Source organism: Ambystoma mexicanum, chromosome 4q (genome assembly GCF_040938575.1).
Source record: "Ambystoma mexicanum isolate Mex_15411 chromosome 4q, UKY_AmexF1_1, whole genome shotgun sequence".
Taxonomy (NCBI): Eukaryota; Metazoa; Chordata; class Amphibia; order Caudata; family Ambystomatidae; genus Ambystoma; species Ambystoma mexicanum.
In genome coordinates this window covers 254762065-254789714 of record NC_090928.1, presented here as the reverse complement: position 1 = coordinate 254789714, position 27650 = coordinate 254762065, and the positions used below count along the sequence as shown (strand labels likewise).

At 47.6% G+C, this 27650-nt stretch overlaps 1 protein-coding gene across 2 annotated transcripts in view; it reads right to left on the bottom strand.

Moving 5' to 3' along the window:
- Window positions 1–27650, bottom strand: part of LOC138467648 (lysophosphatidylserine lipase ABHD12-like) — a 981794-nt gene that overhangs the window by 266268 nt on the left and 687876 nt on the right. For both annotated transcript variants that reach the window (XM_069607824.1, XM_069607823.1), the window contains exon 6: window positions 19273–19318. In XM_069607824.1, the coding sequence (XP_069463925.1) occupies window positions 19273–19318 (46 nt within the window). The remainder of the gene's footprint in view (window positions 1–19272; window positions 19319–27650) is intronic.

The window sequence follows — 27650 nt, the reverse complement described above, 5'->3', positions numbered from 1 at the left end:
GTGTTTGGTTGGGGGTGAGGGGGCCATGGGGCATAGTGTTTGGTTGGGGGTGAGGGAGCCATGGGGCATAGTGTTTGGTTGGGGGTGAGGGACAGGGGGCATAGTGTTTGCTTGGGGGGTGAGGGACAGGGGGCATAGTGTTTGGTTGGGGGTGTGAGCCATGGGGCACAGTGTTTGGTTGGGGGTGAGGGGGCCATGGGGCATAGTGTTTGGTTGGGGGTGAGGGGGCCATGGGGCATAGTGTTTGGTTGGGGGTGGGAGCCATGGGGCATAGTTTTGCACTCCAAGAGTGAACTCAATAATAAAGCTAAAACAGGCACAGTTAGGAGATGTATATCCTTTGCTTTTTCGAGGAAACCTGACTCAACGAAGGCCATACTCCTCTTGGGCAACCCAAACAGCAAACTTATGCAGTCCAAAATAACGGAATGTCCATTCAAGGGTCAATAAAATATATATAATTTAATTAAACAGACGATATACAATAACTAAATCGAAATAAATGATAACAATGGAAAATGTATAGTACAAAATGTAAGTTTGAAATGCAATAAAAATCGTTACCCCTCAAAAATATATTCTTTTTCCATGTGTTTAATACAAATTGGGGGTTGAAAAAGCCTCCTGACATGTCCCGCCTACCGACCCGCCCACATTTACTTTTCGGCCCACTATAGCCCTCATGTAAGGTACTTTCGGCCCTCTGTCAAAATCAGTTGTGCACCCCTGGTCTAGAGAGTCTCTTAATAAACAAAGGATAGGTGGATGGCACAGTTCTTTCAGTTTTGCACACTTTGCTTACTGGTACAGTTCAAAAATTCAATTTTTAGGCTTTCAATTTCTGGTAGTTCATTCACTTTCTTAGGCTTCACGCTCCTTGTCATTAATACTCAGTTCATATGCTCTCCATTTCTCACAGTACTGCACAAGCTTCCCTCTACCGGGCTGCAGCCTGTCTTGTTCTTCATGGAGGTTCCCTTCCCCATTTAAATAAACCTCTGCATGACCATTTTGACTTCTCTTTCAATATTCCTTCAATTCACAATACATACTCATCTTGTGACACCAATAATTCTTGGTATTCATAATTCTCGCTCTCTTTAGTCTGCCCTTTTGGCCTGTTCAAAAGTTCATGTGTAACAGCAATACCTCTTGGTATTTCTTTTCCACCAATGCTTCTTGGTACTTTTAGTTCTTATATTTTTACCTTTTGCCCTATTGGCATATTTCACAATTCACATCTTCTCTTGCAGCACCAATGCATCATGGTACTTGTGGTTCTTATTCTCTTTCACTTGCCTTCTTGGCCTTTTTCAAAGTTCTTATGTTTTACCTTTGCCTTCTTGGCGCGTTTCACATATTTAAGTTTCCTTTCATTTAACTTTCTTTCCTTTGATCTCCGCTTGTAACATCTTTCAAAAGTTCATAACATATCACGCAGAATTTCGAAAGAGCGACTTCCTCTCACAGGACTACTCTGCTACTCTGTATCCTTTTCTCTTAACAACTGCTCTCTTCATCTGCGTTTTATCGACACACGCCCAACCTTCAACTTTCAAATTACAGTCACTTTCCCTTTAACATCAAACAGACTTTTGTTGTGCTCGATAACGTGTTAAATTAATGTCATCTTTTCCTCGCAGCTCAAGGGTGTTATCAACGCCTCCTCTGCTCCTCCGCCAACTCCACCATTCACCCGGGAGGGTCGTGGGGCGTTTCCTGGCACCGTGAAGGTTTCTTTCCTCTGCTCCCTCGGCTCTGCCTTTCGAACACTCACGGCTTCCCAAAAGCTTGGAAATCGTGCCTGGCTTTCTCTCGATCCTCTTAATTAATGATTAGCCAGTTGGCCTTCCAACTCCCACAGCCTGGTTCGCCTCAGCCTCGGAAGAGCTGTTCCTTCTCGTACCTGGCCTTGCTTTAAGTGCGTCTGTGTGCGCCACCTTTTATTTTCACAGGGAGGCTTAGTAAGTGGCATAAGTACATTTTTAGAGCTACATGCCTGACTCTACCTTGCCTTATTACAGGGACATAGCCAATGCAAGTCAGGGGAGGTAATCCTTCTGTCTTGATTCCTCATCTTCCTTGGTGCAGTAGATTTGTCAAGACAAGGTGGGGAGGAATTATGGGAGTTGTAGTTTCCCATAAAATAAACAGGGATAGGGGTTAGATGGGCTGTGGAAATAGAGGGATACCATGTCTCTCCATTGGGTGCTTCTTCTCCACTCCCCAAGGACCCCCTACCCAGGTGATCCTGCCTCTCTTGTCCAACCCCAGGGTCGGGATCCAAAAGCAATGACCTTTGCCTGGCCACCTGAGTACGTGATTCCCATGGACTAGGTTGTGAAACACCCTCTGGTTTTTCACAATATGAAGCGAAGGTCATGCCAGTGTTACTTATTGGAAGCTGGGTAAGCACAGATTTCAAAATCTGAAGCCTGGAGTTGACACAGCTTTCAAAACACAAAGCATGGAGTTGGTGATGCACTGATGTTTAGTGTACACCATTGTGTAACTCAGATGGAGGGCCTGAATTGGTCTCACCCCACAAAAAAACGGTTAAAGTAGCAAATTAGTTAGAAGCAAACATTTAAAACAGTCAGCACACTTCTGTGACTTGGGTTGAGGGCTGCTCTCCACCATCTTCACTAATTATATTCAGAATAAATGTAACATGGGTCAGAAAGATTTTCGACTTAAAATGGTTTTATTAGCTAAGCCATAAAACCTTAAAAATGTTATTTCAAACAAATAATGACATGGGTAAACAATGATACACTGTAAAGCTGCATCTGTTACAGCCAATCTGACAATGCTTAAACCGCTTTACAGCTGCAAAAACACCATGGCAGATCTGGCCGGCAATTATAACGGGTTTGGCTAGGATCTGGATGTGCATGCCTCTGCAGTTAAGTGGTTACACAAAATAACACCTCCCAGCACAAATAGTAATCACTCGGGTCATAAAAGTTCCAATTAAGAATACAATTCCATAACGTACAAAGGAAGAGAAAATAAGTGAAAAAGCAACCTATGCCAAGAGGAGTATGCTTAATCGTTATACATGTTAAAAAAACACACCAGATTTTTATTATTTAAAAGTGGAGGCATATATTTTCTTTTCTTTTAAATTTCTTTTTATTGAGTTCTTCAGATTATTACAAACTCAACTCAGTCCCCCACCACCCTTAAAACTTTAACAACAATAGAAATAATATACAAAATAACAGCAGGAGGTATATGTTGTGCTAAACAGGTTACAGATAACCAACATATCTGCTGGCAGAGTCATTATTCAACATGGCCAGCATTAGTACTCTACTGACCTCATATTCTACTCCGGGAGCTTTTACTGCAATACGGGCTTATGTGAGAAGAACCGATCTCCATCCCCCATCCAGTAGCTGCTATACCCGATTACAAAACCCATCATCTCAAGGCCTCATCCCCCAACTATCATTGCATCGCCCCCAATGCTCCCCACTGTTGTTCCTGTGGAGCCATATTTTAAGAGAACGCCAACTTTTGAGAAGTGAGCAACCCTACCATTCCGTACTTTACCACATTAGCTTTTCCAACATAAATGATCTTGTACAAATACTTGCTTTTTCGCACAAAATGGTAAAAGCTATTCATGCTTCGGAGATGTCGGTACAGGACAAAGGCCATATGCAACAAGCTGCATCATTGAACATACACAAAAGTGCTCACTTTCGGAACAAAAGGTCCAAGTACCCCTAGACTCATTTTGTAGAAAGTTGTTCCAAACAGAACTTCGGGAAATTGCACCAAAGGTCTGAACAAATAATTGCACTAGGTATTCTTCACAGCTAAATTAAGTTTTAATCTTCCTATAAGATCGAAGGATAGTGTACCCTTAACGTGCCTTAAGCTCACTACTTTCAAAAAATAACTGACAAGGTTCCTTCACAGCAGCTTTCCTTCGTTAGACAAGTCTTGCTATGGTTCCACACTAATTAAGACAAGTTTCTGGCATATACCTGGTGATAAAGTCCGGCACAATATGATCTAGCGCTCCTGAGTCAAAGAATAAAAACTGCCTACAACAACGTCATGCTTAAGTTGACATTTCAGGGTCAGCATTCTTGCATAGCATTTCTTGGATTGATGGTTTTTAGTGGGGTAGCCAAAAGTGAGTGTGGACAGCTGGACTTAGCAATGTCCCAGAAATATCTCCCCATGTCTCAGTTTGACCAGCAACCAGTAACATTTCCAACCCCCAAACTCAACAACTCTCCAACACAGCGGTCTGCAACCTTCAGACTTTGCTTTGGACTTTGGGTTTAACTTGTTTGGCTTCGGCTGAGCCTATGTCACTCTGACCTATCTAGAATCATTTGTGGAAGAAGCAGGCAAAAAGCCCAGGTTGGCTTTTTGCCTGCTTCTTCCACAAATGAAAAAATTATGGAAGATCAACTTTCACTCTGCCATTCGATGTCAAGAGGTTCATGGCTATTGGCCTATATGTGTACTGCTGATTTCTTGACTTCTTTGCAGATAAAGAATGGTGTACTCTCAAGCAGGAAAAATGGCCTCTGTATGGGCAGGTGCGGGTCGCAATCAGGTTCTCTTTGGGAGCTGCTACGTATCAAAATTTAGCGGCTAAAAGACCATCAAAGACCATCAAAGGCTAAATAGACTCAGGGAAAATGTATACAAATTCAGGCTCCGTACATGTGCATATTTTGGATGGTATGCCTCTGTGACACCCTTACATTTGAGGGACAGAAGTAGAGGAGAGACACAAGGGAAAATCACCCATTTACCACCTCCCAGTAACACTTCACTCAGTGGGCGGTGTGAAGGCGTCATGAAGCAAGACACAGACAACAGACTTATAGTTCAAAATAAAATCCTTTACTAAAACAAATGTCAGGAGGGTAGAAGGCCTTACTCGCCCTATCCTAAGGTGGGACTTTTCTACATGAATGAAACTAGGGAAAGTTTGAGTCAAAGAGTTCAACTTAAAAGTCTGTCTGTGTCCAAAACATATACTTGCCCTCACAACTAAAGCTAAACAATGTGTAGGGATGTCAATAATGAAAGAAATAGTGTTCAACTCACAGTTCACAGTTCTGAGCTTCTTTCAGTTCGCAGCTCTTTCAACTCCCGTTCCCCAAGTGTAAGCTAGTTCCACAAAAGTCAAGATTAACTTTCTCAACAAATCCTCGGGGTTCCATTCCTCAAGTTCCAAGCAACATAGTTCAAACACAAAAAGGTCTTGTGGCTCAGTTCTCAAGACAACAAGTGTAGTTCTTCAGGTCTCAACGTTCCCTTCCCCAACATAACTTTACCACCACAATGTCCTTGGTTTTAAGAATTCGGGGCTCACCTAGGTGCAGTTGTCAGACTGAACGGTCCACCCATCACAGGTCGCGCAACCAGGATCCCTGGGCTCTTTAGCCCACACGGATTCTTTAGTTCTGGCTCCTGTGCACCATGTTACCTTCACTCAGTTCCTTTTTATCAGCCTCTAGGCTTTATGTGCTGATTTACACTCCTCTGGCTTCTCTTCGTCAGCCTCATGGCTCTGCCATCACGTGTCACACACATCTTGCCAGTATTTGGCCTTGCCGCACTGCATTCACCCATAAAAGTTCACTTTGAGGGTATTTTGTTTACACTCCACCTTCTTATGACTGTCACACATGTACCCTGTTTTTTTACTTTATTTAAATGACGGTCACAAACTTGGAGCACAGTTACCTTTCACAAAACACATGGTTCAGTGTTTACAAACATTTGTAATTCTCATGTTTCACAGGTACATGGATCACACATTGCATTCTTCGAGGTGTACCTGGGGATTGTTGTGATGTACGGCCAGGTAAGTGTGGAACGGGGACAAAATGTCTTTGGGTCTGCTTGTGGGAGAAACAAGAGAACTACAGCCCTCTTCACATTCGTTTATATTGGTCAGGTCTTTGAGCCATGAATATAGGATATGGGATGTCTTAAGTTCCAGCATCCAAGAATGTTACGTTTTGCTACTACACAAGCTACATTAAACAGCCTTCGTGTCTTGGTGGGTAGCTTCCCGATGTCTCCAAGTAGGTATTTCAGTGGTGTAGGAGGGATCGGAATGTCACTTATGGAACCCAGTACATATGGAATGAATCTGCCACATCAGTGTGGCATTTGGAGCAGCTGGGTAATTGGTCAGGGGAAAATCTCACCATTTTTTGGGGGTGAAGTGCAGGTGATGGATTTTGAATTGGATCAATCTCAGGTTTGCATTGAGGACCACCACTTTAGTGAGCTGGCAGTGCATCACCAAATGTCAAGCCCAGGTCTTTCTCCCATATAACCTTCATGCGGTTGCATTTGGGGTTTTGGCTTGTATAGATTTATATAATTTGGAGGTGCCACAACTAACACCGTTGGGTGACAGGACGGCCTGTATGAATGGGTGAGCTATCGGTTTGGTCGGGAGTGAGGGCCAAAGATGACAGCATGCCTCTCTCATTCTGTGGTATTATAGCTCCTTAGAGGGACCATGCGCCAGCTTGGATAAGAAATCAGATAGCGATATGAATGTTCCATCTGGGAACATATTGCCTATTGTTAGCTGGCCTTGGGGATCCCACGTTGTCCATAGTGCTGGGTCATATGTGGGGGCTTATTATGGGATAGTGCCATAGGGGTGACGTTTTGCAATTTGGGATAGTGATGTCAAGTCTCTTAAATATTCTGGACCATGCATTCACAGTGCTCCCTACCGCGTCGATAGATGTTGTGTCCGTTTAGTGTTTTGTGAGTAAAACTGATCAGAGATCAGTGGGAAAGGCAGCGTATTTTTCAACTCTGAGACGTGCATGGTCCTCTGTATCAGCAAACTAATAACCCGCCCATTGGGCTAATACAGTTCAAACTCTGGTGCTGAGAGGCCACCTGTGTCGCCGTGTTCTGTCATTTTCTCCCAGCTCATTCTAATCGACCCATTATTCCAGACAAATGTCGAGACCATGGATCGCAGTTTAGTAAAGAAGGCCCCCCCCCCATATAGGTAAGTTACTGAATAGGTACAACAGCTTAGGTAACACAATAATTTTCATTAATGATATGCAGCCATAGATTTATATAGGAAGGTTGTTCCACAGTTTTAGTTTAGTTTCCAGTTGAAGCATGTATGGTTCGTAATTGGACGAGTAAAGTGTCTGACGGCCTGTAGCTACCACCACCCCTAGGTAACGTGCCGAAATTGGGGACCAGCGGAAACCCAATGTGTTTATATCTTTCATAATGGGGGCCAGGTTGACCTCAGGATCCCTGATGTATAATAGGGTTTATCGGCATACTACGAAATCAGTTGGGGAAGGCCCTTTATCCTTACCCCCGATTTGAGCGATTCTGTCATATCAGTGCTGCCATAAATTCAATAGTGGGAGCAAATATAAGGGGGAAGAGGAGGCATCCCTGCCGTGTGCCTCTGCATAGGGGGGACCTGGGTCAAAGGGTGTGATTTGTTCTGACCAAGGTGCTTGGGTTGTTGTACAATAGTTGGACGAAGCTCAAGAATTGAGACCCAAACCAAAACTGACCAAGAACAGTGAACATATACTGCCAGGATACCGAATCAAACCCTTTCTCGGTGTCAAGAGAGGCTGCAATTACTTTGGCCATGGGGTATAATTGGGAGATGATGGCGAATATCCTTCGTAAATTTAGGGAAGTGGATCTGGTGGGGATGAAGCCCGATTGATCAGGATGTACCAGATAATTTATGTGGGGCATTAATTGATTTGCAATGGCCTTGGCAAAAACTTTGGCATCCGAATTGATTAGGGAGAGCAGACGGTAGGACGAGGCATACTGCAGGAGTTTGTTAGCTTTGAGCTGGACAGAGATAACTGCGTCCCTCAATGACAGGGAAAGAGTCCCAACCGAGATAGCCTCCTCCCATAGTGCCAGGAGGTTAGGGGCGAGTTCTGTTCATTTGTAGAGATCTATGGCCAGGCCGTCCGGACCCAGGGCCTTCCCTGCAGCAAGGTCTTTGATTGCAGGTCCTAGCTCCTCAACAGTCAATGGGGTTGCCAGTGCAGTACAGGACGCAGGAGAGAGCATGGGGAGTAGGACTGTATCAAAATATCGGATGAGGTTGCTCTCCGAAACAGTATCAGCATTAGCAAACAATGATAAGTAAAATTCAGTAAACACCTCATTAATTGTGTTTTACCCCCCCCCGCCAGCACACTCTGGTAATTGGTTGCATGTAATTTTCAGATTCAACCAGTCTAGCCAGCGATTTACTGGCCTTGTCCCCCTCCCCATATCTTCAGGCCCTGGCGGGAGTGGTAATGGATAGGATCTCATGAACTGCTAGCCTGTGGAATTCATCCAGTTGTGAATGAATCAGGGCAAGTGTCGACTTTTCAGGCACTATGGCATATGTGTTCTCAAGTGTCCGCAATTGGGTCTAAGCCTCAAATAGGTCGAGGCGTATGGTGCGGAGAGAACCATGAGTCAGGGACAGTATATGGCCACGTATACAAACCTTGAAGGATTCCCATACCACGGACAAGGAGCCCACCGATCACTTGTTACGTACGAAGAACTTCCGTAACTCCACTCGCACGGTGTCGAGTAGAGTAATGTCATTCAAAAGAGCGTGGGTAGGAGCGGGTGCATTCTCCACAGTCGGCGACTATGATCTTGTTGTATCTCAAGTAGCATGGGGGAGTGATCTGAGATAGTGCGGGGGAACTTGAGCAGTCGGTTGTGAGTGGGACACAGTCTGGGATGCATAACCAGTAGTCTATGCGTGAACTGGAGTCATGAACTGAGGAGTAGAAGGTATACTCCTCTTCACAGGGGTGTATCTCACGCCATGCGTCAATAAGGGTCAGGTAGTTCGTGCACTGAAGGATAGTGTGGGCTGACTTCATTTGAGTACGAGGAGTCTTGGAGGTTCTGTCCAGCAGTGGGTTGCGTATAGTATTGAAATCCCCACCCCATATTACCCTGTGCTGTGTTGGATGGAATATTAGTTTGACTATCTTGAGATAGAAATCAGGGTTGTCAATGTTTGGGCCATAACTATTGATGAGGATAGGTGCATGTCCACCCAGGTTCCCCCAGACAATAACATACATGTCCAGTTTGTCAACAGTTGATTTAGTAATCTGGAAGCCTAATGCAGGGTGAATAAGAGTAATAACTCCTCTAGCTTGTGACAAATAATCTGTACCAATGCTTTGAGGGCCCCAACAGTGGGCAAATGAGTCAACCACTCTGGCTAGGGCATGAGTCTCTTGTAGCATCAAGATCTAAATGTTGTGTCTTTTGATGTATCACAATATTTTCTGTGCCTTGGTGGGGTTGCCCAGACCCCGAACATTCCATCTAAGTAGCCTAATCGGCTGTCCGGCCTGGCCCATCATTCATATTAAATACCACCATGTCCAGCAGATCCATGCGATAAATGGGAAAGGAGAATAATCCATGTTCGACTGTCAGTTTTTATATTTTCCAACCCCCAGCTCCATCCCCCGCCCCCAACGTCGCCAAAACTTGACAGTGTATACCCTTCCCTGAACAACCCTTTCTTAAGCAGTGGGAGGCAACGTGCAAACCCAACCAAGAACATTGGAACGTTTCAATATCTTTATCTGCACTACGGAGTTAGATCAAACATAAAGGACCTTCCTGAAATATCCTTAAAAGGTTTGTCACAAAGGATCAAAAGGGGGAACGTGTCGGACGTGTAGGATACTTGAAGATTCAAAGTCAGCCATTGCCAGGCGGCATCGGAATGTTCTGCTTGGTATAAGCTGCTGCGTCTTCCGATGATTCAAAGAAGTGGGCTCTAGCATGTTGGGTCCTGAGCTTGGCCGGGAACATCATAGCACATGGACATTGTCTCTGTCGAAGGGCCTGCTTGACTTGGTCAAAATTGCGCCTGGCAGGCTGGACTTCGGTCGAGAAGTCCGGATATATATATATATGTCCGAGTTGTATTGTAGGGAGCCTTTTTTGTGTGACAGCCGGAGGATCAGGTCTCGGTCCCGGTAGTTGAGTAAACGGGCTATGATTGTACATGGGGGAGCACCCGGCTTGGGTGGTGGGGACAATGATCTGTGTGCCCTTTCCACTAGGAACTAGTAAGAGAACTCTGCGTCTGGAAATAGAGAAAATAGGGCATCCGCCATAAAGGTTTCCATGGGGATATTTAGGGTTCACTCTGTCATGCCCACCACCCTAATGTTGTTACGGCGTTACCGCAAGTCTTCGCACTTTACACAGAGACAGTTAAGGTATTTTTTTATATCCTCAATGTCCTTACCGTTCAAGGTCCCCCACCCGTTTCTCAGCTGCGGTAATCTGGCTGCTTTCTTTCTGAAGATCTGCTCTCAGCGAGGATATGTGGAAGACAATGTCGTCTAGTTTGTTATTCACTGCAGCAAACCCGGCCTGCATCGCGGCCATATAGGGGTCCATAACAATGCCTGTGGCAATTGTTGCGTCCGGAGAAGGGGCTTGTGACTAGGCAATGCTTTCATCTGGCTGTTGCATGTTGGCAAATGCGTCCATGGGGCCCTTTTCCCTCTCTTGGGGCCTCCATGGGTCATATCTAGAGTGAGAGCTGGTAATCCGGCAGGTTGCATAGTGCTCGCCAGTGGGGGTGGCGTGCAGTTTATGGCTTTGGTCGTTGTCCCAGGGACGTGTGTTAGCAGCCTCTTGTCAGCAGGCCCAGAGCTGGCAGCGAGTGTTCAGGTACACGTTAATATTACGTTCCAGGCCGGGGACTGCGCTTGTTATGGCATCTACACACCTTCACCGCACCTCATCCAGCGGGTAGTGGCTAGAGTGTTGTCCCGGCTGCTGGTCGGTGAAGAATGGAGGCGGGGCCCAGTGTTGCAGAGTCTGCATGGTCCTGCCACTCAGAGGTTCCCTCGAGAGTCACCCTCCCGTTCTGGGCAAGCGAGTAATAGTCCCCGCCCATAGGGTCTCGGCACAGAGTGTGCTGCATCGCCACTGCCTCGGATCCGCTCCTCAACCGGACGGCTAGGCGTTTCAGCAAAGTCGCAGCGCGGGAAGGAGGCCGAGCCAGATTTAACTTTGTTTCGGGGGACGAGGTGAGCTGAAAGTTGGACGTCTGTATGCCTGTGTGTTCAGCGTCTGCTAGTATATCATTTTCATATTCTTCGGTCCTTTATGAGCAGGATTGTGTGTTCCGGATACTGGCGAGTTCCGAGCTTGCAGGTTAAGCTGCCATTCCGAGCTGCGCTCAACAGCGCCCCCCATAATTTGTTCTCACATGTGCACCTTGGCTGTTCTCTATTTTGCTTGGCCCATAAAGTTTTATTCCATTCCACATTTAATATGCTCAACTTCAGGGTTTCATTTAATCCAGTGCTCAATATGCATTCATGCTGTTTAATTTTAAATTTACATTCAGTTCTGCATTCAATATGCCTTTGTTTTGCTTAATTTTAAGGTTCTATTCAGTTCGGTATTCAATATGCATTTGTTTTGCTTAAAGGTTTTCAACAACCAGACACTTTCGAAAACCTTCTCTGTGAAACACAACCACACCGATACAAGGTATTCCTTCTCAAACATCAAAAATGGAAATGTTCCTGCTCATGCACGCGCTTGCCAAGTTATACCGGGTTTCTCATCTGTCAAAAACTCACCAGTCCCATCGATAACTTTCACAGCAACGCAGAGCACACACACTTGTGCGTCTGATGTTTTGGAGTCCAAGTTCTACCCCTCGGACACTCTTGTGTCTACTCACCAACACAGGAGAACAAGCACTTTCGTTTCAAGGGAAAGGGACGGCCTTGCCACACTGCTCTATGTCTGCCCCAAGGAGCTTCAGCTTCATGAGACCAACTCTCTCTGCAGTCCCCAGCGTCTCAGCGTTCTGCACACGGCAGACCGACTCACAGCAGTTCCCTCTAACAGCTTGCCTCCTCTCAAACAATGTCCCCTGCTGATCTCCCCACACAGGCCTCCATGTTGCTCTCCGTGGTGTTCTCTGCCTCTCGTTTTATACACCTGCAAACCTTTAACAGGTTGCAGGTGTGCTTTCTAAATTGAGCTTGCTTGACTAGGATTAAGGGGACATGCCTGACCTTCACAACACTTTGTAGGCATCTTCCTCATCCCAGTACTAAAGTGGTGAAATGGCATAGTGTTCATCACTCTTAATCACCTCTTCCTCGTCTCAGTAGTGTCAAGTGTTACATGAGGGAAAATTAGTCCATAGTCCCCTTTCCTCCATACTGTATGGGCATCTCTCGCTAGGGACGGGAGACGGGACCTTTTTCACCAGAAAAAATAATCTTCCCCTTTAAATTAAGAGGCGCGCGGTCCTGGGAGCATGCGCTCTCCTGACTCCGCCCAGCGGCACCACTCTCAGTCCCCTTTGACGCGTCGACAATATTAACATTGCCTAATGATACCAGTTTTATTAAGGGGGAGGATGGTGGGACGTATCGAGGAAAGGGGACTATGGACTAGGAGTACGTTAGTCACTATTGTGAGTAACTTATAATTACTCCTACGTCCCGTCCCCTTTCCTCCATACTGTATGAGCAATTACACCTGAATGTAGCCCCAGGGTGGAGAGGTGACCCTCCTAAGAAAACAAGTTCCTTAAAACAGCCTGACCAAATGCCATGTACGACCTTGAGTGGGCATCCAAGCAGTAGTGCTTGCAGAAGGCCAAAGCCTTGGCCCATGTAGCTGCCTTACTGATGGCCTGCCACGGAACAGGTCTCTGAAAAGCCACAGCCTTGGCCTTGTCTCTGATAGCATGGGCATGCATATTTGCTGGCAGTGGTTTTTGCTGCCCCTCATAAGCCTCCTTGATGGGCGCAACCATCCATCCATCTTGCTGTGGAAGCTTAAAAGCCTGGCCTTGACCCACCGAAGGAGACAAGAAAGCCTCTGATTTGCGGAAGCTCTTGTTTCTGTCCAGGTAGAATTTTAGAATATGTCTGACATCTAGACATTCAGGTGAAACAAGGAGACTACCTTAGGTAGGAATGCAGGATGAGTCCTAAGGACAACCTTGTACTTATGAAAGGTAGTATAGGGCTCTGAAGCCACCAGTGCCTGGATTTCACTGACCCTGCATGCAGACATAAAACCCACTTAGAGGGCTGTGTTAATGGTGATGAGCCTGATGTCCGCGGACGCCATTGGCTGAAACGGTTTATGTGCCAAGGTGCCCAAAACTACATTGAGGTCCCACACCGGGTGTGGCTTCTTGATAGGTGGGTAGAGCCTGGTGAGGCCCGCCAAATGTCTTTTAACTATCGGGTTGGAGGATGAACATTTCTCCTCCGAGTTCCTATAGGCTCAGATGGCCACCAGATAGGTGCAGCGTGTGTCTACTTGCACCCCCGAGTGTGCGAGGCGTGCTGAGAAGGATAGCACGTCGTCCAACGTGCAAGTCAAAGGATCGACTCCCTTTGTTTCTGCCCAGTGACAAAACCTAGTCCACTTGCTCTTGTACTGGCTCCTAGTAGCGTCGCTCCAAGCGCCCTGGATGATATCTAGGTTACCCTGTTACAAACGCAGATGCTTTAATGTGACCTGTTCAGGAACCACGGCTAATTTCTGGGTTGCGGGGTGGGTGACCGTGCCTCCCTGCTGTGACAGTAGGTGAGCTGGACCCAGCGGAAGATACACTGGGGCTTGTTCTGACAGGCTGCATAGATCCGAGAACCATGGCCTCGCGGCCTACAACCGAGCTATCAGGATGACACGGAGGGGCGGGGACTCCCTGATCCTGCAGATTACCCTGTGGACCAGGGGAGTGGGAGGAAAGGCATACGCGTTCATGCTGTCCCATTGTATCTGCATCATATCGCCCAGAGAGACCCAGCCCTATCCCTGCCAGGACGCGAACTGGGGGTACTTCCTATTGGACCAGGTGGCGAAGAGATCCACCTGAGGATGACCTCATCTGATGAAGATCCCCTGAATGACCTGTTCGTTCAACTGCCATTCGTAGTTGTCCACACCAAGTCTGCTGAGCCTGTCCGCCTCCAGGTTGGACTCCCACCAGGAGGTGGATTGCCCACAAGTGAATGTTGTTCTCTGGAGCCCATTCCCAAATGCTGACTGCCAGGCTGCATAGGGGAGGAGACCTGGTGCCACCCTGCTTTTTGGTGTAATACATGTTGGTGGAGTTGTCAATGAGGATCTTGCCACTGATAAGCGGCAGGAAGGCGTTGAAAACCAGCCAGATCGCCTTCAGCTCTAGCCAATTGATATGGGCCTCCTGTTCTTGAAGAGACCAAACTCCATGGACGCTGTGGTTATCCTGGGTAGCCCCCCAGCCCTCCAAGGAAGAATCTGTGGTGATGGTAACCTGTGGTGCTGATTGCCGGAAGGTCTGCCTATCCTCAACTTGCAGTCCGTGCTCCAACAGACAAGTCCTGGTGGAGAAAAAAGGAGGAATGCTGACGTGTTCCGCCTGGGAGCCCTGCTCCTGACTCCATGAGGCTGCGAAGTGCAGCTGTAATTTTCTCGTTTTGAGACTCGTGTATGGCACTGCCAGTAGACATGTCGCCATGATAGCCAAGAGGTGCTGGTACAACCATGCTGAGGTCATCTCTCTGCTAAGAAAATTACCTGTGGCCTTCTTGATGCTATGATCTTTGCCTCTGAGGGAAACACTCTCAGAGCTGGTATCCCAGATGAGGCCCAGGAATGTTAGACTCGGCGTCGGCTCCAGCTGTGACTTCTTGAGATTGATGGAGAATCCCAATTCGTGTAGCGTATTCATGAGGGCGGAGGAAATGGACCGCCTCCGGAGATCTCGCTGTGACAAGCCAGACATCTAGGTATGGATAGACATGGTGACCTTGGGACCTGAGATGGGTTGCCACTGCATTCATAAGCTTGGTAAAACCTCTGAGGGCTGAATAGAGGCCAAAGGGTAGAACCTTGTATTGGAAATGGAAGCCCATGATCCTGAACCTCCGGAAGGACAGATGAGGCTGCCAAATCGGGACGTGTAGGTATGAGTCCTTCAGATCCAGGGAGCACATCCAGTCTCCCTTGGACAGTGTCTCCGCAATAAGCGCTGGGGTAACCATATTAGACTTTTGAAGAGGGAGGGAAAGATCCAGGGTGAAAAGGTCCAATACAACTCTTAGGCCAGCCTGGTTCTTCTTGTGTATGGTGAAAATCCTGGAGTAGAAGCCCATTCCCCGCTGGGAGGCTGGGACTTCTTCCATTGCCTGGCTCTCTACGAGTGATCGAATTTTCGCCAACAGAGTTGTTGTCCCAATCTGTGGGAGTGGATGGGAGGAGGGAGGAGACGGAGGAACCGGTAGGCGGTAGCCTGTGCACACCGACAGTATCCATGGGTCCACGAACCTCGAACGCCAATAATGTGCGTGAAGGGTAAGCCTGCCCCCCCACCGGAGACACATGGACCTGGAGGGAAGAGTCATGCCTTTTTTCCCTCTGAGGCTGGGGCTGAGGAGGGGGACTGAAAGAGGCCCTTACTCCCTGCCTTGGGCTGTTTGCGATGGTGCTAACTTGGAGACCAGTCCGCCTGCCTGGAACTTTGTTCCTGGAAGCCCCGGAACACGCTGAAGGCTCGCCCTTTGTCAGAACGCTAGTGCATCTGGCTGTACATCATGGGCGTGTGAGGATAGATAAATATTTTGCCGTCTGGGAACGTTTTTTCTTCTTATCAAGTACCTCATCAGTGGTGGAATGAAAAAGGTTGCTACCCTCGAATGGAAGGTCTAATATGCACTCCTGGACGTCCGGGTTGAACGTGGTAGCCCGAAGCCAGGCAGTCCTTCTCATGTCGGTGGCGATGCAGATGGCACGGCCTGAGGGGTCTATATGTGCCACAGTGGACTCCATTATGTCTTGAGCCACCATCTTTTCTTCTGCCAGCCCCACCTTGAAGCGCGCCTGACTCTGAACCGGAAGTTCCAGAAGGAAGTCTCTTTCCTGCCAAAGCCTTTGATTAATGGCTGTGAGCATAGCGTTCGCATTAGACTGACGAAGGAGCAGTGAGGCGTTGAAATAGACCTTCTTTCCATATGCCTCCAAGATCTTCTCCTCCTTGCCTAGTAGCACCGAGGACAAGGTAGCCGAGGAAGACTGCAGCTTGGAATAGATTGAGGCCACGGCAATCACCGAAGAGTGAGGTTGAGGGTGCACTGACAGCAAGAGTGGATCCCCCTCCAATTGTCTGTACATGGTGTCGAGGTGACGGTTGGTAGGCTGCGCCGAATGGGATTTAAGCCATCCTTTTTGGCCAAGGTGACAACGTCCTTCTGCATCGGAATCCCCGTTCTCGCTGCGGGGTATAGAGTGAGGACCTCGGCACGGACACCCCGCCTCTGGTTGTTCAACCTCGGGTTGTGGAAGCCCCAAGTATTCTGCCAGACCTGCGAGCTGTTCATGGAATGCCTTGACCAAAAATGGAGTCCACCAGAGTGTCCTGCTGGTCTGGAATAGGTGGAGGAGTACTTGGCACTGCAGGCTGAGGTGTGGTGACCGGAGCCAGAGGCTGCAGTGGAGGCTGGTATGGAACCGCCTGGGGTGCAGGAAGCAGAGGAGCCGGAACCGTTGGGACCGGCGCAGGCAGCTGAGGCTGCGCATGGGCCTGAGGTGCTAGAGCCATAGAAGGAATGACTATGGGTGCAGGTGGCGGGACTGGAGGTAACATGTCCTTAATCACATCCCGAAGGATGGTTCCCATCTGAGGGGCTCTCATAAGCGTGAGGAATTTCTCAAAAAACCTGTCCTCACAGGCCGTTGAGGCGGTAGGTGGTGCAGGAGTAGGGCCCTGAGGTTGCTGAGGTCTGGGCGTACTCTGCCTTGCTGCCTGCGGGTTGTATCTGCTCTGCGACACTGAAGGATATGGTGTAGGCTATGTACCTGGCAAAGTACCGCCTCGGAACTCGTTCTCACACCTGCTCCCCAAAAGGGGGTGGTATCGGACGTGCGGCCATCTTGACTGGCACAGCCGCCATTTTGTCAGGCTGCATCCCATGTGCCTGTGCCGTGGTGCTTGCCACGCTAGGCCCGGCCTCCTCTAGGACACTTGTAGGTGGAGCTTGAGGGCCATCCTGCACCTCAGGACGGGGCCTGGTAGGCATTGTGCCCTCGGCTGTGTCGCCGGTAGGGCTGCGTACAGGCACCCCCTCAGGCATGTGTCCGGTAGTAGGGCGTAGACCCTTGGGTGGACACCCAGTAAAAGATCCCTGTGGTCCCTCAGCGACATCATCGGTAGGATCTAGCAACCCCTCGGCCTGGCGGCCAGTAGCTGAAGCAGTCTCGGTACCTGTGCTGGTGTTAGATCCTGAACGGTCCCTCCCGCTCGGATATTTCCTCGGAAGGAGTCGCCCTTGCGGGGTGCAGATGAAAACAAGTGGCCCTACCTTGGGCCTTGACTTATTATTCAAGTCCTCTGGAGGCGATTGTTCAACGAGCTCTCTCCACCGAGCTAACCCGTTCTTGAGGGCGCGCGGTGTAAGCGTGTCACACGCGGTACAACCTTCCCAGTCAAGATGAGGTCCAAGACAGCATAGGCAAAGAGCGGGTTGGACGTAGAGAAGAGCCCTTCGCAGGCTGGACACCTGCTGAAGCCCAAAGACATCAACATGCGCCGGGGAGGAGCCTGGCGCCAGAGGACTGAGTACCTGATTAAAGACAAAAGACAGTATCCGGGGGAAGAGCGAGTGGAATTACAAGGCCGAAGCCAAACCCAGGGGCACTGGTGAAAGCGGTCGCTCACGTCGATGAGAAAAGAGGTTTGGGGAGTGCCACCAGTGGGCGGTGTCAGGGGAGTGCATGCACCCAGGGTCGCTCCCCTGCGCGCCTCTAAATTTAAAGGGGAAGAAGATTGTTTCTGGTGAAAAAGGTTCTGCCTCCCATCCCTAGTGAGGTACGCCCATACAGTATGGAAGAAAGGGGACGAGGCGTAAGAGTAAGGCCAGTGGAAGGTTAGGTTGGTCAATAGGGAAAGGGGGATACAATGTCTCGCCTGTGTGCACCTCACTCCCAATCCCCAAGGACCCTCCACCTAGGTGATCCTCCCTCACTTCTCCACCCCCAGGGTTGGGATCCAAGATCAATGGGCTTTCACTGGCCACCTGAGAAGAGGATCCATGGGGTTTAGGAGTGAGAATACCCTAGGGTTTCTCATAGCAGGTATCCCTGGGTTCCCAGAGACAAGAAGAGGTGTTAACAAATGTGACTTGTCTCAAAAGTAATAATATACAAATATTTTTGGGGGCAGAATCAAAAGGGCAATTCACCCATCTGAGCTGGCAACATCCATGGGACCTTTTTGGTAAATGGGTGCGATTGTTGCACCATACCAGGATTGACGAACTTTCCCTGATTGAAAAACCGTCAAACAAAGTGAACAGGAGGTGCCCACCAAGCTGGGATGTGGCATTTAATTGCTTTTTCTGTTTCAGGGCAAGCAGCAACCAAATCGTTTCAGATTAAAATGCATTAGACCAGTGGTAACCAAAACGGATGATTTAGTATTCTTCCCCTTTCAACCACAATTACCATATGGGGGATCCACGATATAGTGGATCCATGTGCATCTGGCATAAGCCATTACTTGAAAAACGGATGCACTTGGTCTGCCATTTGCACTGTAAAATTAGATTGACATATATAGTGCTTATGTTGAAACGATTACATTTTGGTAGCATGTTTTCTTTCTTACTTACAATAAGGAAAGCACAAAAAGCACAATAATGATCATGCATCACTAAACACATCAGTCACAATTCCAGTCCTACAGTTTAGGCACAAACGTATGAAAGTTAAATTGCGAAAATTAAAGTTCGAAAACACACCTTTTTGTTTACTGTGCATTAGCCCTGCTATGCATTAAAGTATTAAAAGTTGAATTTGAAAATAGAGTTTTTCTTAGTGTTCACTTGACAAAGTTCTGTTTGAATGCCCTTCCCTCAGCTGCCCCCTTGCATTCCAGTGCCTCATATTCCCTCTTTCTCCAATACATGCCCCCTCGCCCCTAATCATATTTTGTCTTTTTAGAACACGGGACCACCATGCACTCTTCCCCAGTGTGCCCTGCTTAGCTTTCCTCCCTCCTTTTTCCAAACCATGTGCCCTTTTCCTGTTTTAGGAAAAGTGTTTGTTAATATCAAAATGAGGACACACTTGCTATTAACCACTTGCTCCCTTCCATGTGATTATTTTTACTGAATGATCATTTTGACTCAATTTGTTTTCAAACGTCTGCGTGTTCAAAATGAGTGCCCTCAAAACACACCTTACCTCGATAATCAAACGTGACGACATGGAAACCAATGCTACTTAGAACCTGTAAGGAATAAACAAAAAGGGATTTTGAAGAACACTTTTTATGTAACTTTCTTCCAAATTTTATTGGCATTTACTCGTGTGCAATAACATTTGCACAACAGTTCTCACACCTCTCCCCATTACCCCTCCACCTTCACAATCACAGGGAGACAATACACACACAGCAACTCACTAAGAGGTCCACAACACATCTAGATATCGAACCTGTTCAACCACACAATCGTGTCAGGCAATATAGTCCAACAGTGTTTAGCAGCATGCAGACAGAAAGGGGCCACATGACAAACTTTCTGAAAATAATCATGTACAGTGGGGTTCATCCTTTCCACCACGTGCACCTTGTTAGCCACAATCGTACCTGGGGGTTGCTCGTCCACAACATTGCTATATACATTTTGGCTGCTAGGGCTAGAAAATACACAAGTTTTAAATCAAAGTAACGTGACAGCCTTTTTGGAAAAGCCCAAACGGGAGGAAGAACAGTGGTTTATCAAACATAGGATATCCTTTCTTTTAAGGTATGTTGCCATGTCAGTTTCCACAACCTGTCATCCACGGTTTTCCCCAGGTCTCTCTCACAGCCCTCCCTTTACCCGAGTTTCTTGGGCTTAATTAGTGCTGCAATCAAAGCTCTGAAGAAAGCTGTATCTTGAAACATGTTTTTCTGTGCCAGCCAGTTGACAACCCCCTCGCCACACGCCCATTCTTTGCAAAGGCTCAGTTACGCCGTTGCTACTGCTGGCAACGGCCTTTCTCTGCTATACAATAACCCTTTCGGCTTTCTGAAACGCTCTTAATTTCACCTAATTTGATGCAGCCCCAGTCTCCAACTATGCAAAGGCCCATGGATCTAAAGCTGGAGTAAATATTAGGTTCGAAAAAAGGAAAAACCGTTTCCCATATGTCCATGGTTAGTTTTCCAGTTGGAGTAATACCTGGTCTTTCAGAGTTAGCCAAGGCTGCTTCCAAATGTGGGAGCCTGTTACATATATGTCTATGCTTTCTCTTTTTTCATCCACCCTCCTATAACCATGATCTGAGAGGGCGGAAGTAAACACTTTGGGACATCCCACTCCTCGCTGGCCTTTGGAGTTTTATTCAATCGTTTTCTCCACTCTCTGACATTCTGCAGTTGCTCAATTGCACTTCTTGGAACCGTTACGGGCAAGGCCTGAAAGCAGACGTGGAAAGATCTTCCTTTTTATAATTGATATACTGCCCATCTACAACATAGCCAAAAGCTAGACCTCAGACACTGCTTGTGACCAGATCAAGAGGGGACGAGAGACCGAGAGCCAGAAGGCGGCTATAGTTCAGACTCTGGTTGAAACCAGACCATGAGGAACAAAAGAGCTGGTGCAGCGTGATCCCTGGATGAGGTTACAATTCCAAGCAAGGAGGAAAGTCTGGCACAAGAGGCTGACTCATTATTGGAAGGAAACCATATTACAGCCAGACAAAACCATAAGCAGGGGTGAAGAAACACTTGCTCATAGTAATGTGCAAAAGGCACTGCTATTGGCCCAAGACAACAACCCGGACTAGAGAATAGGAATAGCTGAGCCTGACACATACCATATAGCTGTAGTGGGATGGGGAGTGTCACTTGCTGATAGCGGGTTGTCAAGAAGTTAGCAGAGTGCTATACATACCCCTTAGCATTCTGGGATTTGGACATTTTTCCTTCCCATTTCATTTGCAATTTAGGAAAACTACAAGTCCTAGAATTCCAAGCAAAAACAGCTCTGCCACGCCAGGAGAGTTAAACGTTTGAGCTTGGACTGAAATGTTTTTAGTCAGCTCAAGCATAGTTCAAGAAAGCATTTTGAATTGCCTCTGTCTGCAACCAATAGTTAGGATGTTTTATTGTGATTTTCCCCTAGCCACTTTTCCACTCCAGTCACCCACTCCAGGCTCCCAAACCGTGCAAAATGAAAATAGAAGCAGTAAATATTCCAAGAAAGTTCATGGGAAATGGAAGGATACGACATATGGCCACGCAAAAAAGTTGCAGAGAAAAGTGTGGGTAGTCTTAAACTAGGAATGGAGCGCACAACACGCAGAAAACACATTTACATTGAACCATGAAATAATCGAGGGCATGGAAGTATTTACCTTTTGAAAGCTGGCACTCTGCTAATATCCCAGTTAGCACAGTACCAAACCCTGGTTAGAAAGTTATCTTTGAAATTGGTTGACACGCAGATTTAAGTAATTTTACTGTTCCATTAGTTTTATGGGAAGTAATGGACTGTTTTATATAATAACGAAGTCTTGCAGTTTTTAAACATTTTCTTATGTAAATTGTAAATTCATTTTTTTTAAGACGCCTTTGTTATCAATGCTTGTTTTTAATAGGACTTCAGTGGAATGAACAGATATAAACCAAGGGGCTGAAGACTCACTTGGTGAAGACATTTTTATTACACCAGTAGCGCATTTACAGCTGCAATTAAACCATTAACTCTCAGCAAACAGCTGAGAAATAATACTGATGGGTGAAGGTTTGATGTTACTGCTTGAAAATGATGGATAAAACGATGCTAGGAGGATGTGTGTTAGGCGTGAAGGGAAGGATCTGGGCGGAAATGGCCATATGAAGGAGTATAGCTATGGGCAGCCAATGGGTGGGTAAATAACCAAACACCTGTAAACTGTGTGTTTCTCCTCACATGCCTTTCTGTACAAAGCAATAGTTTCAGCTTATAGGTGGGACTGAGGCACCCACCTAATAGCCAAAACTAAAAACACTGTTGCATATAGCCTGTGTTTTTCTAGTTTGCCAAAGTCAGACATAATCCCCATGTCTCTTATAAACTGGATACACTAAACTTCTTTTCAATCAATAATTGTAGTGCGGAAAAGCCATGAGCAGTATGTTTCCGTTGTCTGTTTTCATTTTTAACATGTACATACAAAAGAGTGTTACCACTGATGAGCCACTTTTTGAAATGTTGACGTTTTTCTTACGTACCGTCCCATTCCTGCACCACTGAAAAGGTTGAAGATTGTGACCAGTGGGAAAAGGTAAAACTGGCAAACAATAAAACCCAGGATTCAAAAGCGAAAGGTAAGGGAGAAAAGTGGCGCACACTATGGAGTAAAACTGTTTAAATCTATAGAATGCTTTCAGATGGCCAAGTGGGGACATTACAAGATTCTATGTCAAGACCGGAGGCTCCCATTATGCTTCTCTTTCTTTTATTAATATATAAATAGAAAGCTCAGCAGCAAGTGTTATTGCACCTTATTGAAAGCGCAGGAGTGCGTGGCAGACAAAAGGTGCATGAAAAACACAAAGAACTTAGTAAACATTAACAAAAACAGTGTAAGTCCAAGAAAAACTCCATTTCCCAAGATGCTTCAGGAAAGGTCCAGCAAAGGGTCACTAACATGTGACTTAGTCCACCAATGAATAACTGGCTGTCCATATAAACAGTCATACAAATTATGTCACTTCCTCTTTCTTGCTGCTCACAGCAAAGATAAGTACCCATTTTTTATCTCCTTGTTCATAAAAAAAAAAAAAAATTTTTTAGAAATTTAAATTTAAATATATTTTAATAAGGTGAATGATGTTTACATAATTTATTTAGCGTTCGTTGCTATAATTAGTATACGCGCGCGTAACGCGCTTCATCGTCTGTCAGTTTCACTCGATCCTCCGCGTTAGCAGCTTCGCTGCCGCGAGAGGATCTCTGCAACTGACAGGAGCCCTCGCATTCGCGAGCGGCTCTGTTAATTTATTCACCCCTCCGTGCACGGCCTTCGGCTCGCTCTTCACTGACACAGAGCCGGGAGGGCCGCACACGGAGAGCATTTCGCTCGCGGTGGCCTTCCGTGGCCACTAGAGGGAGCCTCTGCTCCCTGAGTCCTTTCCTCAAGCAGCTGGCGCTCGCTTGTCATTTCCGTTGCTTTTACAACGGAGTTTGAAGGCGAGCGCCAGCTGCAATTACGAGCCCCTTTCCTTTCCTCGTTTCAACGATAAAAAAAAAAAAAAGAAAAGAAAGAAAACGAGATCGAAGGAAGTCTCAGATAACTTCCACAGAACAGATTGTTTTTCCTCTGCAGCAAGGTATCGTGCTCCACACTTTCCTTGTCTGTAATTGAGTGGGCTGAGAGAAGGCTGTCTGTTGCCCACAAAGAGAGCATTTATATTTAAAAAAAAAAAAAAAAAAGAAGAGGTGCATTTGAAATTATTATGGCAGCTCAGTACTTTCCCCAGGCAGATCAGTATTGGTCTGATCATGAGGAGGAAGAGTATCACATAGATGAGGTGGCAATGGCAGACAGCCTCAAAAAGGTGCTGGGATCCTCAGTGGAGACCACCATCAAGAAGGCAGTATCTGAGATGCTCCTACCTATCCAGCAGCGCCTAGACAGTATGGAGGAGCATCTTCAGGAGACCTCCCCAACTGGGAGAAAGAAAACCCGCAAAAGAAAGCACCTTATAGATGGGGGATGTACTCCGGCTCGTAGGAGCAAAGACTCCATGACCCCGCCCAGCCAGCCTACTCCTGCCACCGCTGCCGTCTCAGACGCCTTCTCCAGGCTTAAAAAAGCCTTCATGGACAGGAAGGACACCCCTTCCCTCGAAAGACCCTCTTACCCCGAGGAAGATAACAGGGGTATTAGACCCTCAAGCCCGGAGGGAGAACAACAGGGCACTGATGACGAAGATAGAGGGGTCTATGATAACTACCATCCCCTTTCATCCTCTGATGAGGATTCTCAAACTATAGGGTCGCGACCCTCTACCTCTGGGATTGTGGCAGTCCCCATCCCCAAGAAGGTAACGGAGGAACCCCCCACTTCCAGCGGGATGTTTGCTCCAGAAGATCTTGTGCGCCCCAGATCCTCTGACTGGGAACCTTCGTCCAGAACAACCAATTACAACATGAACAGACTGCGCAAGCCTCTAGATAAGGAAGTAAGGGCCAGATTAAAGGCAGAATGCCCCGTCCCAATATTCCTGGAAAAATAGCCCTCACCCCGGAGCTAGACTCCAAGATGATCACATTTCTAGGAAAGAATGTGAAAGACCCGAGAAAGGGTATCGACCGCGCTTGGAGGTCCTGTCAGGACAGAGTCAGGACATTACTGGTCCTCTAACCAAGATTATGGACCTGGCCGAGGCGGCCATTGATTCCAGTGATCCCATCGATCCAACAATCCTTTCAGGTTGGGCGCAAAGAGCCCTCTGTCTACTGGGTAATGCCAGTTGCGCCATCTCGGCTGAACGCCGTAAAGGTATTTTATACAAAATTGACGGCAAACTAACTGAGCTAGCAGATACAGAATCAGGAGCAGCAGCCCAAGGTCTGCTTTTCGGAGACCCATTCATGAAAGAAATGTCGAAATTCGTCGGCACCTTTACTGCCTTGGATAAGGCTCAAGCCTCCATCAGAAGGGTTTTTGCTACTAAGGTTTTCTTCAGGGCCGGACGAGGCAGAGGTCGCTCCTCCGGCCGCTTCGCCTTTGATCGAAGACCTCAGCAATCCCGGGACCAATACAATTCTTGGCAGGACCGCTCAGACACTTTCTTCCCCTCAAGAGGGCGGGGAAGAGGTCGTGGATGGAGAAGAAGTGCAAGATATCCAGCCCAACAGCAAACTACAGGTCAGTGTACCCATAACAGCGCCTGCGCCACAAACACCCGTAGGGGGGAGGTTAGCTCTTTTTGCACAGGCATGGGACTCCTTATCAGGAGATGCATGGATCAGGGACGCAGCGCGCGGCCTGCGCTTAGAGTTTTTCACTCAACCTCACCAAACCACTCGTCCTGCACCATTAGTTATGTCCATAGCAGACGAGGAAGCGTTAGATGGCGAAATACGCAGTCTACATCTAAAACAAGCGATTCGCCCCTGCTCAAGCCAAGGCGGGTTCTTCAGTCCCATATTCTTGGTTCGCAGGAAGCAAAAAGTACGCCCAGTTATAAATTTGAGAGCTCTCAACGACTTCATTGTCTACCATCACTTCAAGATGGAAGGGATACACATGCTCAGGGACATCCTGAGGCCAAACGATTGGCTTGTGCGCCTGGACTTGAAGGACGCTTACCTAGCAGTTCCTATTCACCAGGCCCACATAAGCTATCTCAGATTTTCCTGGAAAAACCAAGACTGGGAGTGCACGAGTTTACCCTTCGGGCTCTCCTCAGCGCCTTGGGCCTTTACCAAACTTCTGCGACCCGTAGTAGCTCGCTTGAGAGAACTGGGAGTAAGATTAATAGTCTATCTAGACGACATTATCTTCATGGCTCATTCTCAAGCCCTAGTAGTGCATCAGGCCAGAATAGCCATCGACCTACTGCACAGTCTTGGTTTCCTCATAAACTGGGAGAAATCTGTACTCCGTCCATCCCAGAATCTAGAATTTCTCGGATTCTTGGTGGACACCTTGAACTCGCAACTTCATCTTCCCGTGGCCAAGATACATGCGACACGGAGGGAGATCCGCAGACTTCTACAGAGAGACCTCATATCTCTTCGAGAGTTGGCAAAAGTAATCGGTCTCCTGTCGTCTTCCATTCAAGCGATTTTTCCCGGTCCTCTTCATTACAGAGAATTGCAAAGGCTCAAGGGTCAGCATCTGAGACGGAGCCTCTCCTACTCTCAACGTCTGACACTGTCGACCTCTGCGCGCACGGAGCTCAATTGGTGGCTCACTCATATGGAAGCTTGGAACGGCAGAGCCATTTTCGGATCCACCCCCGATATTATCATAGAATCAGACGCCAGTCGCTCCGGTTGGGGAGCGAGATGCAGCTCTGTAGCCACAGGAGGGTTCTGGTCACCTCAGGAGCTGAAAATGCATATAAACTGTCTGGAGCTTCTCGCCGGCTCTTTCGCTGTGCGCTCTTTTGCCAGAGGCAAAGCGAGTTGTTGTATCTTACTAAAGATGGACAACATCTCCGCAGTGCGGTACATCAATCATCTGGGAGGGACCAAGTCAAGACCTCTAGCGGAATTAGCCAAGGACTTTTGGCATTTCTGTCTGGAACATCAGATCTCGGTGACAGCGGAATATCTCCCAGGGCTCACAAACGTAGTGGCGGACTGGCACTCCCGTCACTCCACAGATTTCAGCAACTGGAGGCTCGACAGAGAAGTCTTTCTCCGCCTCCAGCGAACATGGGGCCCCATGTCTGTAGATCTCTTTGCATCCCGTCTCAACTCCCAGCTACCCATCTTTTACAGTTGGAGACCGGACCCAGCAGCAGCTGCGACCGATGCATTCCTCCAGCAGTGGACCCAGGGGATTCACTATGCCTTTCCTCCATTCACAATGATAGCGAGGACCCTGGCGAAGGCCCGTCAGGAGCATACGGACCTGGTCCTCATAGCCCCGGTCTGGACCTCTCAGACCTGATATCCAGTTCTTCTGGAACTTTCTTCGGATTTTCCAATCCTTCTACCCCAATTTCCGGATCTCCTTCTGGATCCGTCAGGACAGCGTCACCCCCTTCTCCTCAACGGTTCACTGAACATAGCAGCCTGGAGGATTTCAGGTCAAGGTGGAGGATTCCCGGCATTTCAGCCATGGCAATCAACCTCATTGAGGAAAGCTGGGCCCCTGCTACCCTCAAGAGATATTCTAACTCCTGGAACGCCTGGAGTAACTGGTGCCATAGGAACGGTTCACATCCAGTTTCAGCACCTATAGAGGAAATCCTAAATTTCCTGGCTTCATTAGTTGAAAGAGGCCTCGCCTATAGGACGGTTAACGCCTACCGCTCGGCTATTTCCGCCGGGCATGATCTCATTCAAGGGCTTCCAGCTGGAGAGCATCAGCTCGTCTGCAGACTCCTTAAAGGAATAAGACTTACAATTCCGCCCCCGTCTCGCTATGATAAGCTTTGGGACGTCAACAAGGTTCTGAATCTTTTTCTGTCATGGCCGCATAACAAGGACCTGTCTCGGACTGCCTTGTCAGGCAAACTTACTACACTGCTCTGCTTAGTCTCCTGCAGGAGGGTCTCTGCCGTTAGAGCCCTCGATCTGGCGGGCAGGACCTTTTCTCCTGATGGGGTGGTATTCCACTTGCACAGGAGAACGAAATGTAATTCAAGGGTTATTTCGTACCCCGCTTTCAAAGATCAACCTAAGCTTTGCCTAGTTAAATGCTTAAAAGTTTACGAGGAGCAGACTGCCCCGCTTAGGACTTCCCCTAACGGGCAACTGCTAATAGCCCTGCGTAAACCGCACAAGGCAGTTTCGTCTCCAACCCTAGCACGCTGGGTGCGCTGGACTCTGACTCAAGCAGGAATAGATACCCTGCATTTCGGGGCCCACCCCGTTAGAGGAGCCATGGCTTCCAAAGCATTT